Source organism: Callospermophilus lateralis, chromosome 15, assembly GCF_048772815.1.
Source record: "Callospermophilus lateralis isolate mCalLat2 chromosome 15, mCalLat2.hap1, whole genome shotgun sequence".
NCBI lineage: Eukaryota > Metazoa > Chordata > Mammalia > Rodentia > Sciuridae > Callospermophilus > Callospermophilus lateralis.
The window spans coordinates 42442799-42463703 of record NC_135319.1 but is presented as its reverse complement, the minus strand read 5'-3'; the positions used below and the strand labels follow the sequence as shown (position 1 = coordinate 42463703).

The following is a 20905-nucleotide window of genomic DNA, read 5'->3' as shown; positions in this document are numbered from 1 at the left end:
ATATTGAAAGGGTAAATTTCATGACATGTAAATCAAAATTAAATTAAAATATTAATTAAAAAAAATCATTCATTTAGCAAACATTAGTGATTGCCCAGGGAACCAGATGCTGGGGTCAGTGTCAGACACTGGTAACACACAGTCAGCCAAGTGAGGTCTCTTCCCTAAAAAATTGGTCTGAGATGTCCTTGTTGTCTTAGTGTCACAGTTAAACACCTGCACTTTGACCACAGTTTGTAACACTATTTTCCTCAGAGTTTAAGGAAAGAAAAAGGAGATAAAAGTCTTTGGACGGGGTATGGTGGTGCAGCCTGTCCTCCCAGTGACTTGGGAGGCTGAAACAGGAGGGTTGCAAGTTTAAGACCAGCCTCAGCAATTTGGGAGACCCTGTCTGAAAATAAAAAAGGCCGGGGATGCTGGGGATGTGGCTCAGTGGCAAAGCACCCCTGAGTTCAATCCCCAGTACAAAACAAACAAACAAACAAAAAACTTTTTGAAAATTAGCAAAGCCCAGGACAAAGGCAAGCCTCACTGTACCCAATGGACCCCCATGTCCAGCCAGTGGCTTCCTGATAACTCCCCACTGGACCACTGGACAGCGTTAGAACAGGCAGGGCCTACGGCTCTCCACACTCATACTTTGCTGTTGGTTTCTGTGTAGCTCCAGGGGAATAAGAAGAAGGCAGGTATAACCAGTAAAGGAAGAGAGGCAGGATTCCAGAGAACTGGAGGATGCAGGCTGGGCCTGTGAGAATCCGTTGCTGGAGGGATGACCAACCTCCTTCCCAAACAGAGATGATTCCAGGCACCGGCAGCTCCTAGAGGGAATTGAACACTTCAGTCCCTATATCAGGAGTACAGGATATGAAGGTCTTGGACCACTGTTTGTAGTAAAGATACAGGAATGGTTACCTCTGTGTGACTGTCAATGAAATCTGGGAAGGTGAGGGTAGTATTCAAAAGACAGTTAGAGCAGGCACAGTGTTGCACACCTGTTATCCCAGAAATTCACAAAGCTGAAGCAGACAGATCATATGTTTAAGGCTAGTCTCGATAATTTAGAAAGAACCTGTCTCAAAATAAAATTTTAAAAAGGGCTGGGGATGTAGCTCAGTGGTAAAGCATCTGTGGGTTCAATCTCCAGTGCCAGAGAGAGAGAGAGAGAGAGAGAGAGAGAGAGGCAGAAAGACTGTGTGTGTGTGTGTGTGTGCGTGTGCATGTGTGTGTGTGTGAGTGTTGGGCTATCATTGAGCATTGAGGAGGTTGCCAAAGAATTGTGTGGCCTTGAGGATGTGGAGGAAAAGGTACACTCTTACATTGCTGGTGGGACTGTATAAATTGGTACAACCACTCTGGAAAGCAGTATGGAGTTTCTTCAGAAAATTTGGAATGGAACCACCATTTGACCCAACTTTCCCACTCCTTGATATATATACAAAGGACTTAAAATCTGTATACTACAGTGACCCAGCCACATCAATGTTTATAGCAGCTTAATTCACATTAGCTAAGCTACGGAATCAACCTAGATGCCCTTCAACAGATGAATGGATAAAGAAATTGTAGTATATATACACATTGGAATATTACTCAGCCGTACCGAAGAATGAAATTATGACATTTGCCAATCAATGGGTGTATCTGCAGGTTATCATGGTAAGTGAAATAAGTCACTCCCCAAAAAACAAGGCAGATTGTTCTCTCTGATATGCGGATGCTAACACACAATAAAGTGGGGAGGGGAGAATAGAAGTTTATTGAATTAGACAAAGGGGAATCAGAGGAAGGGAAGGGGAATGGGAATAAGGAAGACAGTAGAATGAACTGGACATAATTTTCTTATGTTCATATATGGATACACAACCAGTGAAACTTCACATCATGTACAACCACAAGAATGGGAGCCAAATTAGAATAAGTTATACTCCATGTATGTATGTCAAACACACTCTACTTCTCATGTATATCCAAAACCAACAATTGAAACTCTACTGTCACATATATCCAAAAAAAGTGAAAAAAAAATTGTGTGGCCTTAGACGAGCTCATCTGCTATATAAAACATGTATAATACTGTAACCAGTTGCCCTGTGCCTGGTATCACCCTAAAACACTTCACATTAGTGATCATGTCACCAGACCGGGGTCTGAAGTGGTCCCTCTATTGGGCAATGGGACCTCAACTTGGACCAAGCAGGTTCTTTTAAAAATTTTTTTTTAATTTTTTTAAAAATATTTTTTTTAGTTGTAGATGGTCACACTATTTTATTTCTTTATTTTTATGTGGTGCTGAAGATCGAACCCAGCACCTCACACATAAAAGGCAAGTGCTCTATCACTGAGCCACAACCCCAGCCCCCCAAGCAGGTTCTTGACTCACATGGCTGAAAAGAATTTCAGGATGCATCAAAAGCAAGGCACAAGGAAAGATTTGTTAAAGGACAACAAAGTATACACACCCCACAGGCAGGGTGCAGAGGACCCTGGCCTCTCGGAGAAGAGTGAAGCACATAGGGTTGAATTCTCACTATAAATGGGATTTTCCTTGGAAGAAAAGTGCTGGATTCCAGGCAAGTTGTTGTGAAAATCAAATCCCATGTCAATCATTTGATGTTTGGGATTTGGAAAGTCTTTTGGGGGTTAAGCAGTCCTAAGTCCTAAGTGGGCACATTGCGTAGGTCTTTGAGTCTGGTGACATTTACGTTGATTATGTTCATGTTCTGATACAAGCCGCCATGGGAAGTTTTGTTCACTTAACCAAAAAAAATAAGCATGACTGGTCACGCTGATAAGTTGGGGTCTCCATCTAATAAGGGTCTGTCTCTCTCTCTGAGATCCCCCACTTCCCTACTCTTTGCCCAGAACTAACTCCCCATTTTACAAGAGAGATCTCTGCACCATTCTTTGCTTCCAGTCGTTGTTCTCCCCATTTTTTATTGGTGCATTATAGTTGTACATAATGATGGGATTGGTTGTTATATATATGTATGCACACCATATAACAAGAGAATTTGGCCAATACCATTCTCCAGCATATCCCCCTCCCTCCCTGCCTCTCACCTCTTGGTCCCTTTCCTCTGCTGATCTCCCTTTGATTTTCATGAGATCTGCCCCCACCTTTCCTTTCCTTTTTTTCCTCTCTAGCTCCAGCATAGGAGAGAAAGCATATGACCCTTGGACCTTCTGTTTGACTTATCTTCCCTTAACATGATAGTCTCTAGTTCCACCCATTTTCCTGTAAATTACATACTTTCATTTTTATTTATGGCTGAATAAAACATTCTCTCTATATATCTATATCTATATATAGAGAGATATCACATTTTCTATTTTTATTTTTTTTAAAATATTTTTTGAGAGAGAGAGAGAGAGAGAGAGAGAGAGAGAGAGAGAGAGAGAGAGAATTTTTAATATTTATTTTCCAGTTTTCGGCGGACACAACATCTTTGTTTGTATGTGGTGCTGAGGATCGAACCCGGGCCCGCATGCATGCCAGGCGAGCGCACTACCGCTTGAGCCACATCCCCAGCCCTTCTATTTTTAAAAATTCTTTTTCTAGTTGTAGATGGACACAATTTATTTGTTTGTTTGTTTGTAGAGCTGAGGATCGAACCCAGTGCCTCACATGTGTGAGGCAAGCGCTCTGCCTCTCAGCCCCAGCCCCAGCCCTCTATCACATTTTCTTAACCCATTCATTGTTGATGGACACCTGTTTGCTGCAGTCTTGACTGCAAATGGTGGTACAAGAAATCGTTGCTTTTGGGGCTTGATGTTCAGCATTAGCCTTTCCCTAGGTTATCGCTTCCATGAAAGCAGAAAACTTGTGTGCTTTGTTCTTCATTTTATCTCCCCAGTCCCTAGCACAGTGCCCAGCATACAGTAGGTGCTCAAACGAAATCACTCTAGATATTCGTGGATGTTGTGCCCAGGGTTGTGAGGCCAGCGAGCGGGAGAAGCTTTGGGGCTGTTACCCAGCAACTGAGCAGCGTCCGAGTGGCCCGGGCTGGAGCGGGGGCGGCAGGCAGCCTTGGGGACCTGGTTTCAAACTTTGAGAGTTCACTCGCGGTCAAGGTCCGTCTCGCTGGCGGTCAAGGTCAGCCCCACGCGCCGCAGGGGACGAAGCCCAGGGCCCTGAGGCCGAGTGGGGAAAGCTATTCCGGGCCGCCGAGGCGTGGCCGCGGGACCCGAGGGCGGCGCTGGGTCCGCCCTGTCCGCCCTGTCCGCACGGTCGCGGGGCGGGCGCCGGAAGACGCCTGAGGATCCGAGCCGATCGGAGCGCAGAGGAGCCGGGTCGCGGCGGCGGGTGAGTTCGCGCGGGCGTGACTGAAGAAAAGGGGCTAGAATTGCGCCCAGGGTCGCGCAGCCAGTGCTCGGAACGGTCCCCAGCGGCCCGGGCGAATCAGGGACCCCAACAGGGGCGCGGAGCGGGGGCCTGGCCGACCGCGGACGGGGTCGGAGGTCGCGGGGTGCAGTGGGCGGTTGCCTAGGATGCGCGGCGCAGGCCTGAGCATCCACACCCGCGAGACAGCGCAGGGGGCTCTCCGCCCCGTCCTCTCCCTGAACCCCTGCCGAGAAAGGTGGGCGCAAGCCGCAGACAGCCGGGGAGCTGAGGTCCCGCGGGTGTGACACGGGTCCTGGGAGGTCTTGGAGTTCTGAGGGCAGAGGGAGAACCCGAGTCTTCAAAACAAAGTGACCGGAGACGGCCGAGTGCCCATCGCCTCGGGGTGCATCAAGAGGCCGAGGTTCTGCGGGGTGAAGACCAGCAGAGGCTGAACTAACTCTCATGCAGTTCCAAGTCAGACTTGGAGCTGCTCTAGTGGGCAGTGTTGGACGCGTCCCTCCCAATGTCACCCACACGGAATGCTCCCTTCCCACCTTCCCCAGTAAGGGTCTCTGAGCTGGGCCTTGTGATCCCAGTGACTGAGCTGCTCCCGAGGCTGTCAGGAGGATCGCAAGTTCGATGCCAACTTCAGCAATTTAACAAGACCCTGTTTCAAGCTAAAGAATAAAAAGGACTGAGGATGTAGCTCATTAGTAAAGCGCCCCCAGTCCTCAGTGCCCAAGAGGGGGGTTCTTTTTTGACCCTGGGATTTAAGGAGAAGCTGGGGAGAATGAGGTGGTTTGGGAGGGTGAGTTTTGGCAGGGGCTTTGCACCCGTACTTCAGGGTAGTATCAAGTTTTAGCTTCTGCACAGATGTCTGCTGCTGGGACTCCCCAACCCTCAGAGGACATCTGCCTCACCCCAGCTCCTAGAGAGAGCTCTTCAAGACCACTTCCATCTCACTGAGGACCAGAAACCCAAACCAGGGCAAGGCCTTGCCCAGGACTACCCTGCCCATAAGTGATGGAGCTGGGCAGGTCGGGGGTGCTCTGGGGCTGGCCAGGCTTAAGCAGGGTCCCAGTGCACGTGCTGGCAGACCATGGTAGAGTTAAGGAGATATCAAAATGACTGACTCTGAGAAGCTTGGCCACCTCACTAAGTCGCCGAGACCGGCCTTGAACTTGTGATCCTCCTTCCTCAGCCTCCTGAGACTCTGGGATTACAGGCCTGCACCATGGCACCCGACCTCTCTTCAGACTTTGAGTCCCTTTTGGAAAGTGGTCCTTTTTTTTTTTTTTTTTTTTTTTAATATTTGGGATGGGTTCCCTGGGGGGCTGGCCTTGGAGTGCCCACTCTCAGCCTGGCCTTTAGTGTCCAGTGAGGGAGGTCTCCTGCTCTTCTCTGTCCCTGAGGTAGAAGAGGAGATGCTCGCTTGAAGCCCATTGAGTCACAGGTTAGTGGCCTGATCATCCAAGGTGGCCACTCCAGAAACATGACTATCCAAAGTCCAGTATTGAAATCTACCCTCGGAGGAAGCCACGATGACTTAAAAAGTCCTGGGTTGGATGTGGTCTCTGTGAAGCAAGGCAGGCGATGTTCTTGCCTTGATCAGGCCTGCTTGTCTCTTACTGTGTCTTCTGAGCCTTGACCTCTCATCAGCTTTGGCAGAAATGTGACTTCTTTGCTTTCCAGTGGATTCCTAAAGGCCTCTTATTATTAAAGAAGAACCCCCTGGGATCAGGCTCATGTCTGACCGAGCAATTCCAAGTGCAAACCACATGAAAAGTTTGTCTATGAAAAAGTTGGGGATAAGGCTGAGTGCCTTAATCCCAGCTACTCAGGAGGCTGAGGCAGGAGGATAGCACATTTGAGGCCAATCTTTGCAACTTAGAGAGACTCTGTCTCAAAATAATAACAAAGATGTGATTTCCCCAGTGGTAAAATACCCCTGGGTTCAGTACTGAAAGAAAAAAAATAGTTTGTCCCTGTGCTGTATTCTCCCACTGTTGGAGTTTTTCATGGATTAATGGAGTCTCCCATTGATTGAGGTTTGCCTGTACTATTGCCATGTTAGATGAGGCAATTGAGCATTCATTCATTCCATGCATATATTTTGAGCACCTACTGGGTAGGTGGCCTGAAGTGCAGACCTTGGTTGAGGCGTCTGGCTAACTAGGTCATGGCCCAGCAGAGAAGAGTCCAGCTGTCCTTAGGGGCCAGGTAAGAATTGACACTGCAAGAGCCGAGGAGAGTGGGGGTGTCCAGAAGTGCTAGGTGAGGGGCTGCTGCCCAGGAAGTACCTGGTGGAATGTGCTGGATAGTACCTGGTTCCCATCCCCAAGTGAGGTTATCAGAGGTCATTAGAGGAGAGAAAAAGACAGATTCCAGGAGAGGCCTCAGGCAGCAGGAAGTGGAAGAGCACCTCCTCTCCCACAGCCCTGCCTGCTGCCCTTGGAGGTCTGGATCTGCCTTCAGGCCCCCCAACTCCAGAGAAGCGGTTGCCTTGAGGGGGCGGCCTGCCTTGGTGGGTGAGGCAAAGGTTAAGGACCCCTGGGGACTGAGGGGACTCTGGCTAAACTATTTGGTCAAAGTACCGCCTGTGAGGCCTGCCCTGGGGCTGCTGGCTTTCTCTTTGCACAGGGAAGGTGTCCCCTGAGGGGCTGGTCACAGCCTTGTTTGCCTACCTGGCAGTTAAAGCTGCCTTGACAAGACAGGCACCACGCAGTGATATCTGTGCTGGCCCCTGTCCCCTGCCCTCCTGCGCACCCTACCCCTTCTGCCACATGTACCCTGAATAACTCCCACTGCTGTCCACCAGGGCTGTGGCCTGTGCTGTCCCCTCGCTCCTTTTCAGAGTTCTGAGATCTTGCCTTTGAGTCTCTGGTGTGATCTAGCACCCAGTGGCTCCTCTGCCCCCCATAGCCTCTCAGAGCCCTTGCCCAGCCAGCTTGGAAGGGAGGCTTTCTGGGTATTTTATCACTGGCTGCCAGCCCCCAGGGCAGGGCCCGTCACAGGGGTTCCCACACTGAAGGGGCAGGTGAAACACCCCACCGGTGGGTGGCGTGCCTGATGCCTCCCACGTTCCCGGGCCCTGCTTAGCTCCTGGTGCCCTCTCCTACCTGTGCCTGGGACCTTGAGCCCTCCTGGCTCCTGGCTCCCAGGAGACATTCTTCTGGCCCAGTTGGCAGAATACGCCTGAGGAATACTAGGGATCAATTCTGGATAACCTTTCTGAGGACACGGGGCTGTGAAGAGAGCTCTGTCCCCATGAGTACTATCCTGGTCCCAGCTCTGCCCAGGGTTCAGTTAGATGGGAGGGATCCTCCAACCTCAATGCATCGGGATCATCTGGCCAATGGGAAACACCTGGAAATCCCCTCCAAACCTCCTCTGTCCCTCAGGGAAAGAGGTCGGCAGTGGGCAGTTGAACATCCACGAAGACAGTGCCTAGAGCTCTGACTGTAAGCCACCCCTGGCTGTGGGAAGATTGGGGGACCATGTGGGGGTCACCATGGCTGGGAACCCCCTGTGTCCAAGGATAGCTCAGGGTGTTAGAGTGGTGGGGCCTTAGAGCCTCCACTCATGAGAGGGAGTACATTGGTTTTTTTTTTTTTTTTTGGTGCCAGGGATTGAATTCAAGGGCACTTATTCACTAAGCCACATCCCCAGCCCTTTTTATATTTCATTTTGAGACACAGTCTCTCAGGGTTGCTTACAGCCTTGCTAAGTGGCTGAGGCTGGCTTTGAACCTGGGATCCTCCTGCCTCAGCCACCCAAGCCACTGGGATGATAGGCGAGCACCACTGCGGATGGGGGTAAATTGAGGCCGAGAGAGGCCTGAACTCTAGGCTACTGATGATCAGGACAGTGCAGTGACATTCCAGTGCTGCAGTGTGACCCCAGAAGGTCCCCTGGAGCCCTCATCCCCATGAAGCTTCAGCAGCTTCAAGACTGACCTCAGAGTGCATGTCCTCCTTCCTTGACAGCTCTGCCTGCCCTCCCACTGTCAGCTTCCTCCTCCCCGAATCTCGCAGGGCTGTTGGGCCTCGATGCTCTCTGGGCAGTGACCCTTGCTTGTTCCCTGGCGCCACTCCGGCAGCCCTTATCTATACTTGGCACAGTCTGGGAGCAGGTGTGGTTGGTTGCCTGTCGCTGAGCGAGTGTCCACAACAGCCCCTGGCTGCTCTTAGCAGTTCAGCTTCCTCTGACTGAAGGCTGCACCCCGTATGTGTCCTTCTCTGGGGTACAGCTGGCCAGAGACAAGATCCCTGGTTAGAGCCCCACTCCCTCAGCTTCCCTAGGGGCAGACTGGGATGCTACAGGCGACCCTGTCCACAGCTCCCAGGTGGGCTGGGGGAGCCCTGATGTTTTAGCCAGCATTTCCATTACTGGGATCCAAAGACCTAATTAAGACAACACAGAGGAATATTATTTGGGGCTCATGGTTTCAGAGGTCTCAGTCTACAGAACAAGGTGGACTCCCTTGTTCTGGGTTTGAGGTGAGGCAAACAGCAGGGTGGAGGAGGAGAGCCGCTCAGGGTATGGTCCGCAGGAAGTAGGAGAGGCCCGCTCACCTCCTCGGGCCACACCCTACCTGCCACACTTACCACCTGGTTCACTGATATCAGTGGATTAGCTCACTGAGGAGGTTAATAACTCACAACCCAGTTGTTTCATCTCTGAAAATTCTTGCCTCGTCTAATACTTGAGCTTTTGGGGGACACCTCATGTCTTAACCATAACACCTGGCCATGTGGTTATGGTTCCTTTCCCCTCTGTCCACCTCGGTGTTTGGGCATCTAGTGACCCAGCTACTGCTTTCCTCAGCCTCAGATGGCCCCAGCTCTGGCTCTGGGCCACGGGTTCCCGAATTCCAGTTCCCCTGAGACTTAACCAAGGTTTGCTCTCAGTTTGCTGGGAACTGGTCACCAGTGAGTGTGAGCCTGGGGTGAGTCCAGTCTGCAGACCTGGCCCTGCACACTCTTCTTACATGACCGTACCTGTCCCTGGGTCCTTGCTGTCCCCTTTCTCCTCTCACGAGGAGTCTGCATGACAGCGCTTCTCCTGACCGTCTCTTTCACCAGCAGACATTCCTTGGAGATTTAGCCCAGAAGGACTTTTTGCTGTCCCCATTTTGGGGGAACATGTCTCCTGACTGTCCCAGGAAAGCTGTAGGAGTGGGACCTGGTCCCGTGCCAGTTCCTCCTCCCCACCCCATTGTCACACCCCTCTGTCTTAGTCCCATTTGTGTTGTTACGACAGAATACCAGCGGGGCATTTGGAGTGAGCAGAACTGACTCACGCTCTGGAGGCTGGGAGTCCAGGAGGGCAGGGTTGCACGAGAAGGCCTTTTTGCTGTGTCATCCTGTGACAGAAGGCAGAAGAGGGTGAGAGGGTAAGAGACCAAACGAAGCTGCAGGCCTTTTATTTATCTATTGGGGATTTAACCCAAGAACGCTTTACCACGGAGCTACATCCCCCAGCCCTTGTTATTTTGAGACGGTTGCTTATGGCTTCACTGAGTTGCTGAGGCTGGCCTTGAACGGCTCAAGTTATAGATGAACACAATGCCTTTATTTTATTTAGGTATTTTTATGTGGTACAGAGAATCGAACCTAGTGCCTCACGAGTGCTAGGCAAGCGCTCTGCCATTGAGCCACATCCCCAGCCCCTCAAGGTCTTTTACATGACTGTTGATCCATTCATGGATTAGAACCTAAACGATGCAAACATTTGCTCCCAACATGGTCACATTGAGGATTAAGTTTCCAACAAGTGCTTTTTTTTTTTTTTTTTTTTTTTAATGATACTATGGGATTGAACCCGGGGATGCTCTACCATGGAGCTACATCCCCAGCCCTTTTGCAGAATTTTATTTTGAGATGGACTTTCACTAAGTTGCTAAGTCTGGCCTCGAATTTATGATCCTCCTGAGTGGCTGGGATGGCGGGTCGTGGGCCACTGTGTTCAGTTGCAGCACATGCTTTTGGGGATACATTCAAACCAGAGCGACATTCTATTTTGGAGGAGTCTCAGTGGAGCTAAAATTTGGGAAAAGAGCTAGAAGTTGAGGCCATCTCGTCAGACCCTGCTAATTGACCTTCTTAGATTTGGGCCATAGCCTGTAAGCCTAGCAAGGTGTGATTGTAGTGTGTGTTTGGTGCAAGGCTTGAGGAATTTCTGTCTGTTAGATGTGCCCGTGTCGGCCAGTTCTCCACACACCTGCTCCCCGTTCCCTACTGTTCACCTGCCCAGCTTCCATCATTTATATTATCCACCTGATCCTTTGACTGTGTAAGCTCTGCCATTATAAGGTAGAGGCCACAGCAAGAGCATGTCAGTAGAAGGTCCATGTGAATGTTGTTGAGTGATTATTACCCTCTTCCAAAGTCTGGTGAAATATACTGGGTAAAAAAGTGCAGAACAGTTTGTTAAACATGTACAAAAATTGTCAGAACTGTAGGTGCATGCACACGTGGTAAAAGTGGGTGCCTCTGGAGAGGGAGCAGACTGGGTGGGGGATAGCAGTTCTGAATTTAATTCACATTTTACAAAGCTGGAATTTCATTCATGAAGGATTGACCTCATTTGTGAAGGTCAGTTCATGACATTTGACCTTGACTCTGATTTGGTCTCTTCTCCCAGCCCAGTAGTGCCTGGTTCAAGATGGGGTCCCAGGTCTCAGCAGACACGGGAGCCCTGCACGTGGTGATCGTGGGTGGGGGCTTCGGCGGGATCGCGGCCGCCAGCCAGCTGCAGGCGCTGAACATCCCCTTCCTGCTGGTGGACATGAAGGACTCCTTCCACCACAACGTGGCCGCCCTCCGGGCCTCCGTGGAGAGTGGTAATGGACTCCTTTCTGGGGCTGCCTTTGTGAGCATGGCCTTGTCACTGCAGTGGGACCTAATTTCAGGGACCGATTTTCTCCATGTAGGGCGAGTTTCCTAAATGACATCAATAGATTCTTTCTGGTCAGTGGCTTAAGCAGTTGCCATAACAAGGCCTCGCAGTCAGAGCTTGGGCTTTTCCAAAGACCTGGGGCCCAGATTGGCACTTAGCAGTCGGGGGGACCTGGGTGCCCCTGTTGACCTAGCTGTGGCCAGGGACGCCCCTGTTGGTATGTGGCTCAGGAGAAGCTCAGTCTGGTTCTGCACTGTGAACTCTTTTGTGTCTGTTCCCCAGGGTTTGCCAAAAAGACGTTCATTTCCTACTCAGTGACCTTCAAGGACAACTTCCGACAGGGCCAGGTGGTCGGGATAGACCTGAAGAATCAGATGGTGCTGCTGCAGGGTGGTGAGGTGAGTGCGGTGGGCTGACCAGCTGTCCTCTAGCTGGAGGACCAGTCTCTCTGGGGCTGAGAGAGTGCCCTCTGTGCCTCCAAGCTCTGCCTGTTGCGGAACAGATAGGGTCTTCATGGAGAGAGGCTGGAGCAGCCACAGAGTATGGTGGCAGGCATTTCTTGAGTTTTTCCTGTATGCCAGGCACTGTCCTGATCCTTCATGTAAATCTCATTTGGTGATTGCCATGATGGTATAAGGCAGGTGGGACCCTCATTTTTCATATACATTAAACGGCTTGCCTCAGATCCCCCAGCTGAGCTGGCAAAAGACTGAGCCAAGATGGGAATCGGGGCACTTTCAGCCCTGAGTCCTTGCTCCAGAAGCCAGTGTCCTGGACAGGGACCAGGCCGGGCCGGCCGTGGAAACTGTCCTCACTATCTAGAAGTAAAAGTTAGGCACAAGCATGATGCCATGTTCCCCAGATGGGGAGGCCATTGGGGGCTAAGGTTTCCTTCACTCATCTTCATGATCCTCGCCCCAGGGAACCAAGCACCTGGCATGTGCCTGCAGGGAGCCGAGCTCTGTCAGTGAGCAGCCACCAGCCCTCAGGATGGATTGACGGACAGCTCTAGCTTAGCTCCCAGTGCAGTATTGAAAGCTAAGCGGGGATTGGAATCGGGAGACAATTTCCTGTCCTCAATGAGTATGTGCCTTAGTGTGAATCACTCGCTCTTGAACTAATTTAAGGGACCAGAGACTCACTAGTTGGAAAGATTACTGTCTCTTAGTCCTGCAGTTTTGATCTGTGCTTCTCAGAGCCCTGGAAGGGTCCATGAGGGCACCTCGGAGCTCAAAAGCAGGGGCTGAGCGGGTCCAGACGGCCTCTGGTCCCCCTCCCACTGAAACACCTTTATGTACTTAGGCTCCAAACGATATTCCCTCCCTCCCTCCCTCCCTCCCTTCTTTCCTTCCTCCCCCTTTCCACTCTGTTCTTTTGGTAGGGGTGGGAGGAGCCTTCTGAGCTGTCCAGGAGATTCTAAACTCCACATTGGAAGCGCGTCCCTGTGCCTGATTTCCTGTTCCTTGCTGACCTGCCTTCTGCAGTGGGGGCTCTCCCCTCCCGTAGGGTCTGGCGCTGTGGGTCATGTATTCTGCAGGCAGGAGGTAAAATCTGCTTGTTTAGGTCTTTGGGTTCTGGTGCCATCCCTTGGCCCCCCTGGTTTGGTGATTTCACTTCCTTCCAAAAGGACTGTGTCCTCTGTGTGCCAATGGGCCTCTTCTGCCTGGTGCTCCATGGATACTGGGGTTCTGGTGTTAGATATGGAAACCCAGGCCTCCCACTTTGTCTTACCCTTATCTTTCTTTTCTTTTTTTTTTTTTTTTGGAGCGGGTAGCAGGGATTAATTGAATCAGAGACACTCTATGACGGAGTTACATCCCCAGCCCTTCTTCTTCTTCTTCTTATTTTTTTATTTGGAGACAGGATCTCACTAAGTTGTTGAGGCTGGCTTTGAACTTGTGATCCTTCTGCCTCAGTCACTGGGATTACAAGCAGGTGCCACTGTGCCCGGCTCATCTTTCTTTTTCTTGTCCCTCACAGGCCCTGCCCTTCTCCCATCTTATCCTGGCCACGGGCAGCAGTGGGCCCTTCCCTGGCAAGTTTAATAAGGTCTCCTGTCAGCAGGCCGCCATCCAGGCCTATGAGGACATGGTGAAGCAGGTGAGCTGCTGCCGATAGGCGTGGGGAGGTGTAGGCGGATGAGGGAACAGCTGGGGCCGCAGCAGGGAGACCGTGGGCACTTGAGAGCAGCTGGAGATTGGAGAGTTGCTAGGAAGACGTTCCCTGGGAGAGGCCCTGGGCCTGCCACAGAGGCCTGGACATGAGCTCCCCAGACCTGCTCAGGCTCTGCTTGGTGTGGCCAGACTTGTCCCTTCACATTCATCTGCCCTCCGGATTGTCCAGCGCTTTGGGATTTTAGAGCAGGCTCAGTTCCTGTGATGCCAGTCAGTTGGCACAGTGACCCTAGGAGGACGCCTAATGGGATCCCAAATATGGAGAGTTCTCTACCTTTCTTTGGCCAGGGAGCCCACACCACAAGTGGAACCACCAGGCGGAGGGCGGATATGTAGGTGTTTTTTATGTCCCTGTTCTCTCCAGGTCCAGCGCTCCCAGTTCATCGTGGTAGTGGGAGGCGGCTCCGCTGGAGTGGAGATGGCAGCAGAGATTAAGACAGAATACCCTGACAAAGAGGTGAGGTGGCCACCTTGGCCTGGAGCTTCTTTGACTTTACCTGAGGAGCATCAGGAATTTTCTGAGGGCTCTGGAGGTCAGAGCCCTGCTCACAGAAGCTGTGCGTGCTTGTGTGTTTCCTGTCCTGTGCTAAAGAGAGATTCTGCAGAGACTTTTCCCAGGGAACCAGGATCCTGCCGCTGAGTTTGCAGATCTGTTCTTGGAGAGGTCCTGCTTTCTGGGCCAATCCCGTGGGTCAGACCCGGGGAGATGTCTTGTAAAGGTGAACTCTGTCAGCTGGGTGTGAGCTGGGCGTGGTGGCACACACCTGTAATCCCAACGATTCTGGAAGCTGAGGCAGGAGGATCACAGGTTTGAAGGCAGCCTCAGCAAACTAGTGAGGCGCTAAGCAGCTCAGTGAGACCCCGTGTCTAAATAAAATGATAGGGAAGAGGGGTGGGAGGGAAAGGGAGGGGGAAGGGGATTTGCAAGGGTGGTGGAATGTGGTGGTCATCATTATACAAACTACATGAAGACTTGAATTGGGTGTCAACATATCTTATATACAATACAGATGTGAGAAATTGCGGTATATATGTATTAAGAATTGTAATGCAAAAAGTACATGTATAATGGCATAAATTGACATGAACATACTTTATATACAGAGATATGAAAAATTGTGCTCTATATGTGTAATAAGGATTGTAATGCATTCCACTGTTGTCATGTATTTAAAAAAATTAGAAAATCAATTAAAAAAAATAACATAAAGAAGGGCTGGGGATGTGGCTCAGTGGTTAAGTGTCCCTGGTTCAATCCCTGGAACCAAAAAAAAAAAAAAAAGGTGAACTGTGTCACCTTCAGAATTTAAGGTGATAAAACCTAGACTTTGAGTACCTCTTCTTGCCAACTTGAACAAGGACACACTTAGTTGGATTTTGGTCCCTGCCTGATGGGGTAGCCCTTGCCCTGGATGGCCACGTGGTGGGAGCCTGCAGGGCAACCCCTTGCCTGCCCAGGCGTGGGGACAACTGGCTAGCAGGGCCTTCTGCCCGCAGGAGGGTGGCCTGGGCCTGCACTGATCTTTCTAATGCTCAGGGGTGCAGGGGGCAGGGATAGAGAGCCCTGGGCACCTGGAGAGAGAATGTCCTGGCTTGCCCTGGGCGTGACGAGCGCTGAGTGATGTTTTGTTTTGTCCCCAGGTCACTCTCATTCACTCTCAAGTTCCCCTGGCTGACAAGGAGCTCCTGCCCTGTGTGAGGCAGGAAGTGAAGGAGATCCTGCTCAGGAAGGGCGTGCAGCTGCTGCTGAGTACGTGGACTTCAGCCCCCCTGACCTACTGGGGCGGCTCAGAGCCCAGCCACAGTTACCCAGTCCCTTCCTCTGCCTCCTGGGGATCAGCCTGAAGCACCAGGAACAGTCCTGAGTGTCACAGCCCACTGACGCCTCGCCCAGCTGGAGGTCCATGTCATGCAGGCAGCAAAGCTTGCTGTGCTTAGGGCACAGGCAAGACGGGGGAGATCTATTTGCTAAGTGGTGCTGTGGGATACTTCTTGAATGAATGATGTATATATATATTTAAAAAAAAATTTTTTTAGTTGTAGAAGGACACAATAGCTTTATGTATTTATTTCTATGTGGTGCTGAGGCTCGAACCCAGTGTCTCACACATGTGAGGCAAGCGCGCTACCACTGAGCTCCAGCCCATGATTTATACATATTAAGCTTTTTTTTTTTTTTGGTATTAGGGATTGGGTACTCCCACTCCCAGCTCTTATTTTTTTTGGGCGGGGGTACCAGAGTTTGAACTCAGGGGCACTGAACCACTGAGCTGTATCCCCAGCCCACTTTTTAATTTTATTTAGAGACAGGTCTCACTGAGTTGCTTTGCACCTCATCATTGCTGAGGCTGGCTTTGAACTTGTGATCCCCCTGCCTCAGCCTCTCGAGCCACTGGGATTACAGGTGTATGCCTGGCCCAAGCTCTTTTTATTTTTTATTTTGAGATAGTGTCTCACTAAGTTGCTGAGGCTGGCCTCAAACTACTAATCTTCCTGCTTCAGCCTCCCAAGTTGCTGATGACAGATGTGTTCTACCACTTGCAGCACTGAATGATTTTTTTTTAAAAAAAGTGCATTTGAAGGATCTGCCCTAAAATTCGATATTTTTGTGCTAGAGGGAATAGTTTTGTTGGTTTATTTTGAGAGTAATGAGTGTGACTTTGATATAGATTGCGGGGGAGAGAGACCTACCCTGCATTCTATTTCTTTTTCTTTTTTTTTTTGGTGATACTGGGGATTGAATCCAGGGACACTTAACCTTTGAGCCGTACCCCAGCCCTTTTTATTTTTTATTTTGAGGCAGGATCTCAGTAAGTTGCTGAGGCTGGCCTTGGACATTTGATCCTCCTGCCTCAGCCTGCTGCATCACTGGGATTATAGGTGTGGGCCTCTGTGCCTGGCCCACCCAGCATTTTAGAGGGGACTCTGATCCCAGTGGTGGGACACCTATACTTTACTGCACTTGGGCTTGACATCCTGTGCCTTGTGGATAAGGTGGCGAGGCATCTGCTATGAAAGTCCCTCCCTGGTTGTGAGGGACAGTTAGTGCCCTGATTTCAGGCTGAGGGTCCAGGAAGCCGGCTTCTCTGCCTTTCCCTGTCCTTGCCTTGCCAGTGGTGTGCTGGGACAGACAGGGGGACCCTGACATTCAGCAAGGCTCTCTTGAGGTTTTTCTGTTGAATAACTCTTCCTAGAACTTCTTGACAAGCTTCACTTCCCCCAGCAGCTGCTTGGACCTTTCTTCCAGTTGGATGCCCTGGGGCCAATGTCCACATAGAAGGGCCCGAGGGAAGGGCATGGTGGGGGAGGGGGTGGAGTGATTGCCTAGTTGGGCCACTGCAGCCCAGGTCTTCCCACGGTCAGTCTTGGCACGGGCCCCAGCCTCTGCAGTCTCTGCCCACCTCCTGGTCATGGGACCACCCTCCCCTCCCATGCAGGTGAGCGGGTGAACAACCTGGAGGAAATCCCTCTCAACGAGTATCGCGAGTACATCAAAGTGCAGACAGACAAGGGCACCGAGGTGGCCACCAACCTGGTGATTCTCTGCAATGGCATCAAGATCAACAGTTCTGCCTACTCTAGTGCATTTGGTAAGCAGGTGACCCGGGCCACCGCCTCAGTCTCCAGCATTCTTTGCAATGCCCTGTAGTCCTTGCCCCTGAACCAGCGCCCCTGTCCATTTCCTAGCTGCCCACTTGCTTTCTTCTGAATGGTGACCTCTATGGATCTAGGTTAGGAGATCAGAATCTTCTAGCATTGGGACTGTCCCCTAGTGGTAAGAGATAGCAACAGGCTTCTGAGAGACCCATTTCCTGCTATTTTTATAGGGATGTGGGGGAAGTTCTGGGTCAGGCCTTTCTCTGTTCACAGTCCCTGTCTTCTCCACATCCAAATCTGAACATTTGACTACCTCAGCTCATAATGGCTTTGGGGAGTTGGCCGTAACATACCCTCATTTCTTTTTTTTGGGTACTGGGGATTGAATCCTGAGGGACTTAACCACTGAGCCGCATCCCTAGCCCTTTTTATTTTTTATTTAGAGACAGGGTCTCTCTGAGTTGCCTAGGTCCTTGCTAAGCTGCTGAGGCTGCCTCTGAACTGGAGACCCTCCTGCCTCAGCCTTGAGAGCCACTGGGATTCTAGGTGTGCGCCACCGCTGGCTGTGCCCTCTTTTCTTACAAGTCAGTATTTAGCTGTCGAGTTACCTGGAAGTGTGGGCAGGGGAGGAACTGATGTGTTTAGGCCTCCAGGGGTCAGTGTGGACGCTGTGGGACTCCGGGGGGCCATCATTTACTTCTGAGCATCCTTCCCTGTCAAGGAGCTCCTGTGCCCAGCAGGAGGGATGATTCAACTCCAGAGGAAGCATGCCCAGGCGGGCGGGTGTCCTAATGGATTGTCAAAGAAAATTTCTCTTAATCTGTTAAAAAAGAAAAACTGTTTAAAGTAGTTTATCATTTATTTTATTTTTTATGTTTCTGGGGATTGAACCCCGGATACTTTCATCACTGAGCTATATCCCCAGCCCTTTTTTATTCTGAGACAGGGTCCTTCTAAGTTACCCAGGCTGGCCTGGAACCTGCAGTCCACCTCCCTCAGCTTCCTGAGCAACTGGGATTATAGACAGGTGCCACCATGCCTGGCTCAGTTTATCATTTATTAAAACCTTGCATTTATTTTAAAATTCTGAATCTGTGTTCAAAGGGAAATTTAAAGCTTGGCTAGCCATGGCAGTGTATCAGGAGTTAGAGTCCCATGCATTTTGGAGAAGGTGGCTTGCTGGGGTTTTGACAGTCTCCGCCCTGGAGCTGTGAACTTATCTTTGCAGGGGAGGTCCCAGGTGGGGATCCCAGCAAGAACTCTGAGGGTGGAGGATGGGCCTCTGAGCATGCACCTTGGGGGCCACTGAACTAGCACCCAGTCCTCATCCCCCGTGTCTGGTGGCTGCTTAGTGCAGCAGCTCAGGACTTGGTTTGGGTGTCCTCTTGCCCACAGAGAGCAGGCTGGCCAGCAACGGTGCTCTGAGAGTGAACGAGTTCCTCCAGGTGGAGGGCTACAGCAACATCTATGCCATTGGCGACTGTGCTGATGTGAAGGAGCCCAAGATGGCCTACCACGCCGGCCTCCATGCCAACATCGCTGTCACCAACCTCGTCAACTCCATAAAGCAGAGGCCCCTCAAGGCCTACAAGCCAGGTGAGGGAAGCTTCGGGGCCTCCTGGTGTTTAGGGTTTGGGGTTAGATAGGGGAGAACTTCTAGTGCTGAACGAAGGCTGGCCTCTAGACCGCACCCTCGAAACTGATGACAGAGACATCCTTCTCAAGCTGTTGAAAAATAAGCTGGGGACTCCCCTGCCTTTCCAAAATCGTACCCCGCTTCCTGCCCTGAGTCGGAAGGCCCGGGAGGGGGTGTGCCCCGGGAGTTGCGGCCTGTGACCTTCAGCGGCTCTGCTTTGTGTGTGTGCTCCCCAGGTGCGCTGACGTTCCTCCTGTCCATGGGCAGAAACGATGGCGTGGGCCAGATCAGTGGCTTCTACGTCGGCCGGCTCATGGTGCGGCTGGCCAAGAGCAGGGACCTGTTTGTCTCCACGAGCTGGAAAACCATGAGGCAGTCCCCACCCTGAGGGGAGGCCAAGTGGGAGACGTGTCACTACTGCAGATGATGACGGCCTCTGGACAAAAAGCACCCGGCTGACAAGTGCCAAAGCACAAGGCTCTTCCTGTGCAATGAGATGCCAGTGATGTACTGTGTGGACGCACGACGCGTGTAAAACCAATCGCAAGGGGGGCATTAAAAAGACGTGTCCTAGAGGATTCCTTCTGGGCTCTGAAGGTCTGCTTGCAGCAGCGCTGGCTGGAGGGCCTGGGGGGAGTGGTGTGTGTGTGCGTGCGCGTGTGTGCATGTACCTGTGGGCTTGGTGTGCTCTGTGTGTGTGTGTGTGTGTGTGTGTACCCATGCCTGTGCCTGTGGGCTTGATGTGCGGTGTGTGTGTGTGTGTGTGTGCCTGTGGGCTTGGTGTGCTGTGTGTGTGTGTGTGTGTACCCATGCCTGTGCCTGTGGGCTTGATGTGGTGTGTGTGTGTGCCTGTGGGCTTGGTGTGCTCTGTGTGTGTGTGTGTGTGTGTGTGTACCCATGCCCATGCCTGTGGGCTTGATGTGGGGTGTGTGTGTGTGTGTGTGTGTGTGTACCCATGCCTGTGCCTGTGGGCTTGATGTGGGGTGTGTGTGTGTGTGTGTGTGTGTACCCATGCCTGTGCCTGTGGGCTTGATGTGGTGTGTGTGTGTGTGTGTGTGCCTGTGGGCTTGGTGTGGTGTTCAGAGCTCTCAGGGTGGTGTGGCGAGCCGGCTCCTGGAGCCTGGTGTCCCATCTGTGAGAACAGGAGGGAGAACCTGCAAATTGAGACCAGCCACCGAAGAGGCCCCGGGGTGGAGAGATGGCTTGCACCCCAAACCTTTTCCGTCACGTGGGGTGGTGAAGCCTCTACATCCCACAATAACCAGGAGCCTCATTTTAAACTCCCCTTTATGGTTGGTGCCTATACTTCTGGATTTGTGGTGTCTTTTTAGATGGGGTCTCACTCTGGTGGCCAGGTTGGTGTCAGACTCCTGGGCTCAAGTGATGCTCTTCCTCTGCCTCCTGCGTAGCTGGGAGGACAGGTGCGTGTCGGTGCAGGTGGCTAGTCCCCACATGCCTGGATTCCCCTGAAGCTTTGTGATTTCAAGATCGTGACTACATACCAAGGTGCATTTAAGAACAAAGACAGAATACCCCTTCTGGTCAACCCTCCCGACAGTGAGTTTTTACAGAGCGGGCAGGGGTCAAGGCTGAAGCCAGGCTTGCCAGCTTCTGGAGGTGGGTAAGGAAAGGCAGCAGAATTTGATGGTAGGGTACATCTGTTACCCTCCAGGGGGCAGAAGAGGGTTCTGCGGGGGCTCCCTGGTAGATTTCCAGGCTACTGTTGACTGGCAAATTTATAACTGACAAACTCCAGCTCCTGGGGGTGAGGAGGGGTCCTTGAGGTTTGTGCTTCTGGTTTCCTGGACAACCCCCGGCCCTCGTCTGCAGGGCCAGCTATGGAGCAGTAATGTCTAACATCTAGACTCCTGTATTTGGGAGAGAGATTCCAATGTGGAAGAGTCTATTTGGGATCCCCTAGGTTAAATCTCCGTGGCAGAACTTGATGAGTTCACATGAATAAATCCAGGCTGACTCTCCCTGCCCTCCCCCTCCCTGCTCATCTTTGATGGTGGCCTCTGGGGACTGGGGCAGAGTGCTGGGGCCACCAGACTCACTTGGGCTCTCAGCCCATCCCACGTTTGGGCTATGCCCTGCCGTCTGTTCCACTTTGTGGCCAAGGCCTAAGTGAGACGTCCTGCTTCTCGGAGGCTGGTGACCCCTCTTGTGGCTTCATCACCGCCAGTGGGCTCCTCCTTCCCAGAGGGGGGCCGCCACCTGACAACACAGGCCATGGGCATCACCTAGCATGGTGGGCATCTCCGCCAGTCAGTGACA

The 20905-nt window shown here is 51.5% G+C and overlaps 1 protein-coding gene across 2 annotated transcripts; it reads left to right on the top strand.

Annotated features, from left to right (window-relative positions):
* The first annotated feature begins 4194 nt into the window (after positions 1–4194).
* On the top strand, positions 4195–19206 carry Aifm2 (AIF family member 2). Of its 2 annotated transcripts, XM_077105465.1 has the most exons (10): positions 4196–4303; positions 9584–9716; positions 10967–11165; positions 11504–11619; positions 13202–13321; positions 13760–13852; positions 15037–15145; positions 16833–16985; positions 18388–18588; positions 18865–19206. In XM_077105465.1, the coding sequence occupies exons 3-10, from the start codon at positions 10988–10990 to the stop codon at positions 19014–19016; spliced, it is 1122 nt and encodes a 373-aa protein (XP_076961580.1). In that variant the 5' UTR covers positions 4196–4303; positions 9584–9716; positions 10967–10987; the 3' UTR covers positions 19017–19206. The 2 variants fall into 2 exon arrangements, with proteins under 2 accessions (XP_076961581.1, XP_076961580.1); XM_077105466.1 differs by lacking the exon at positions 9584–9716 and having other exon boundaries at positions 4195–4303.
* Positions 19207–20905: the final 1699 nt, after the last annotated feature.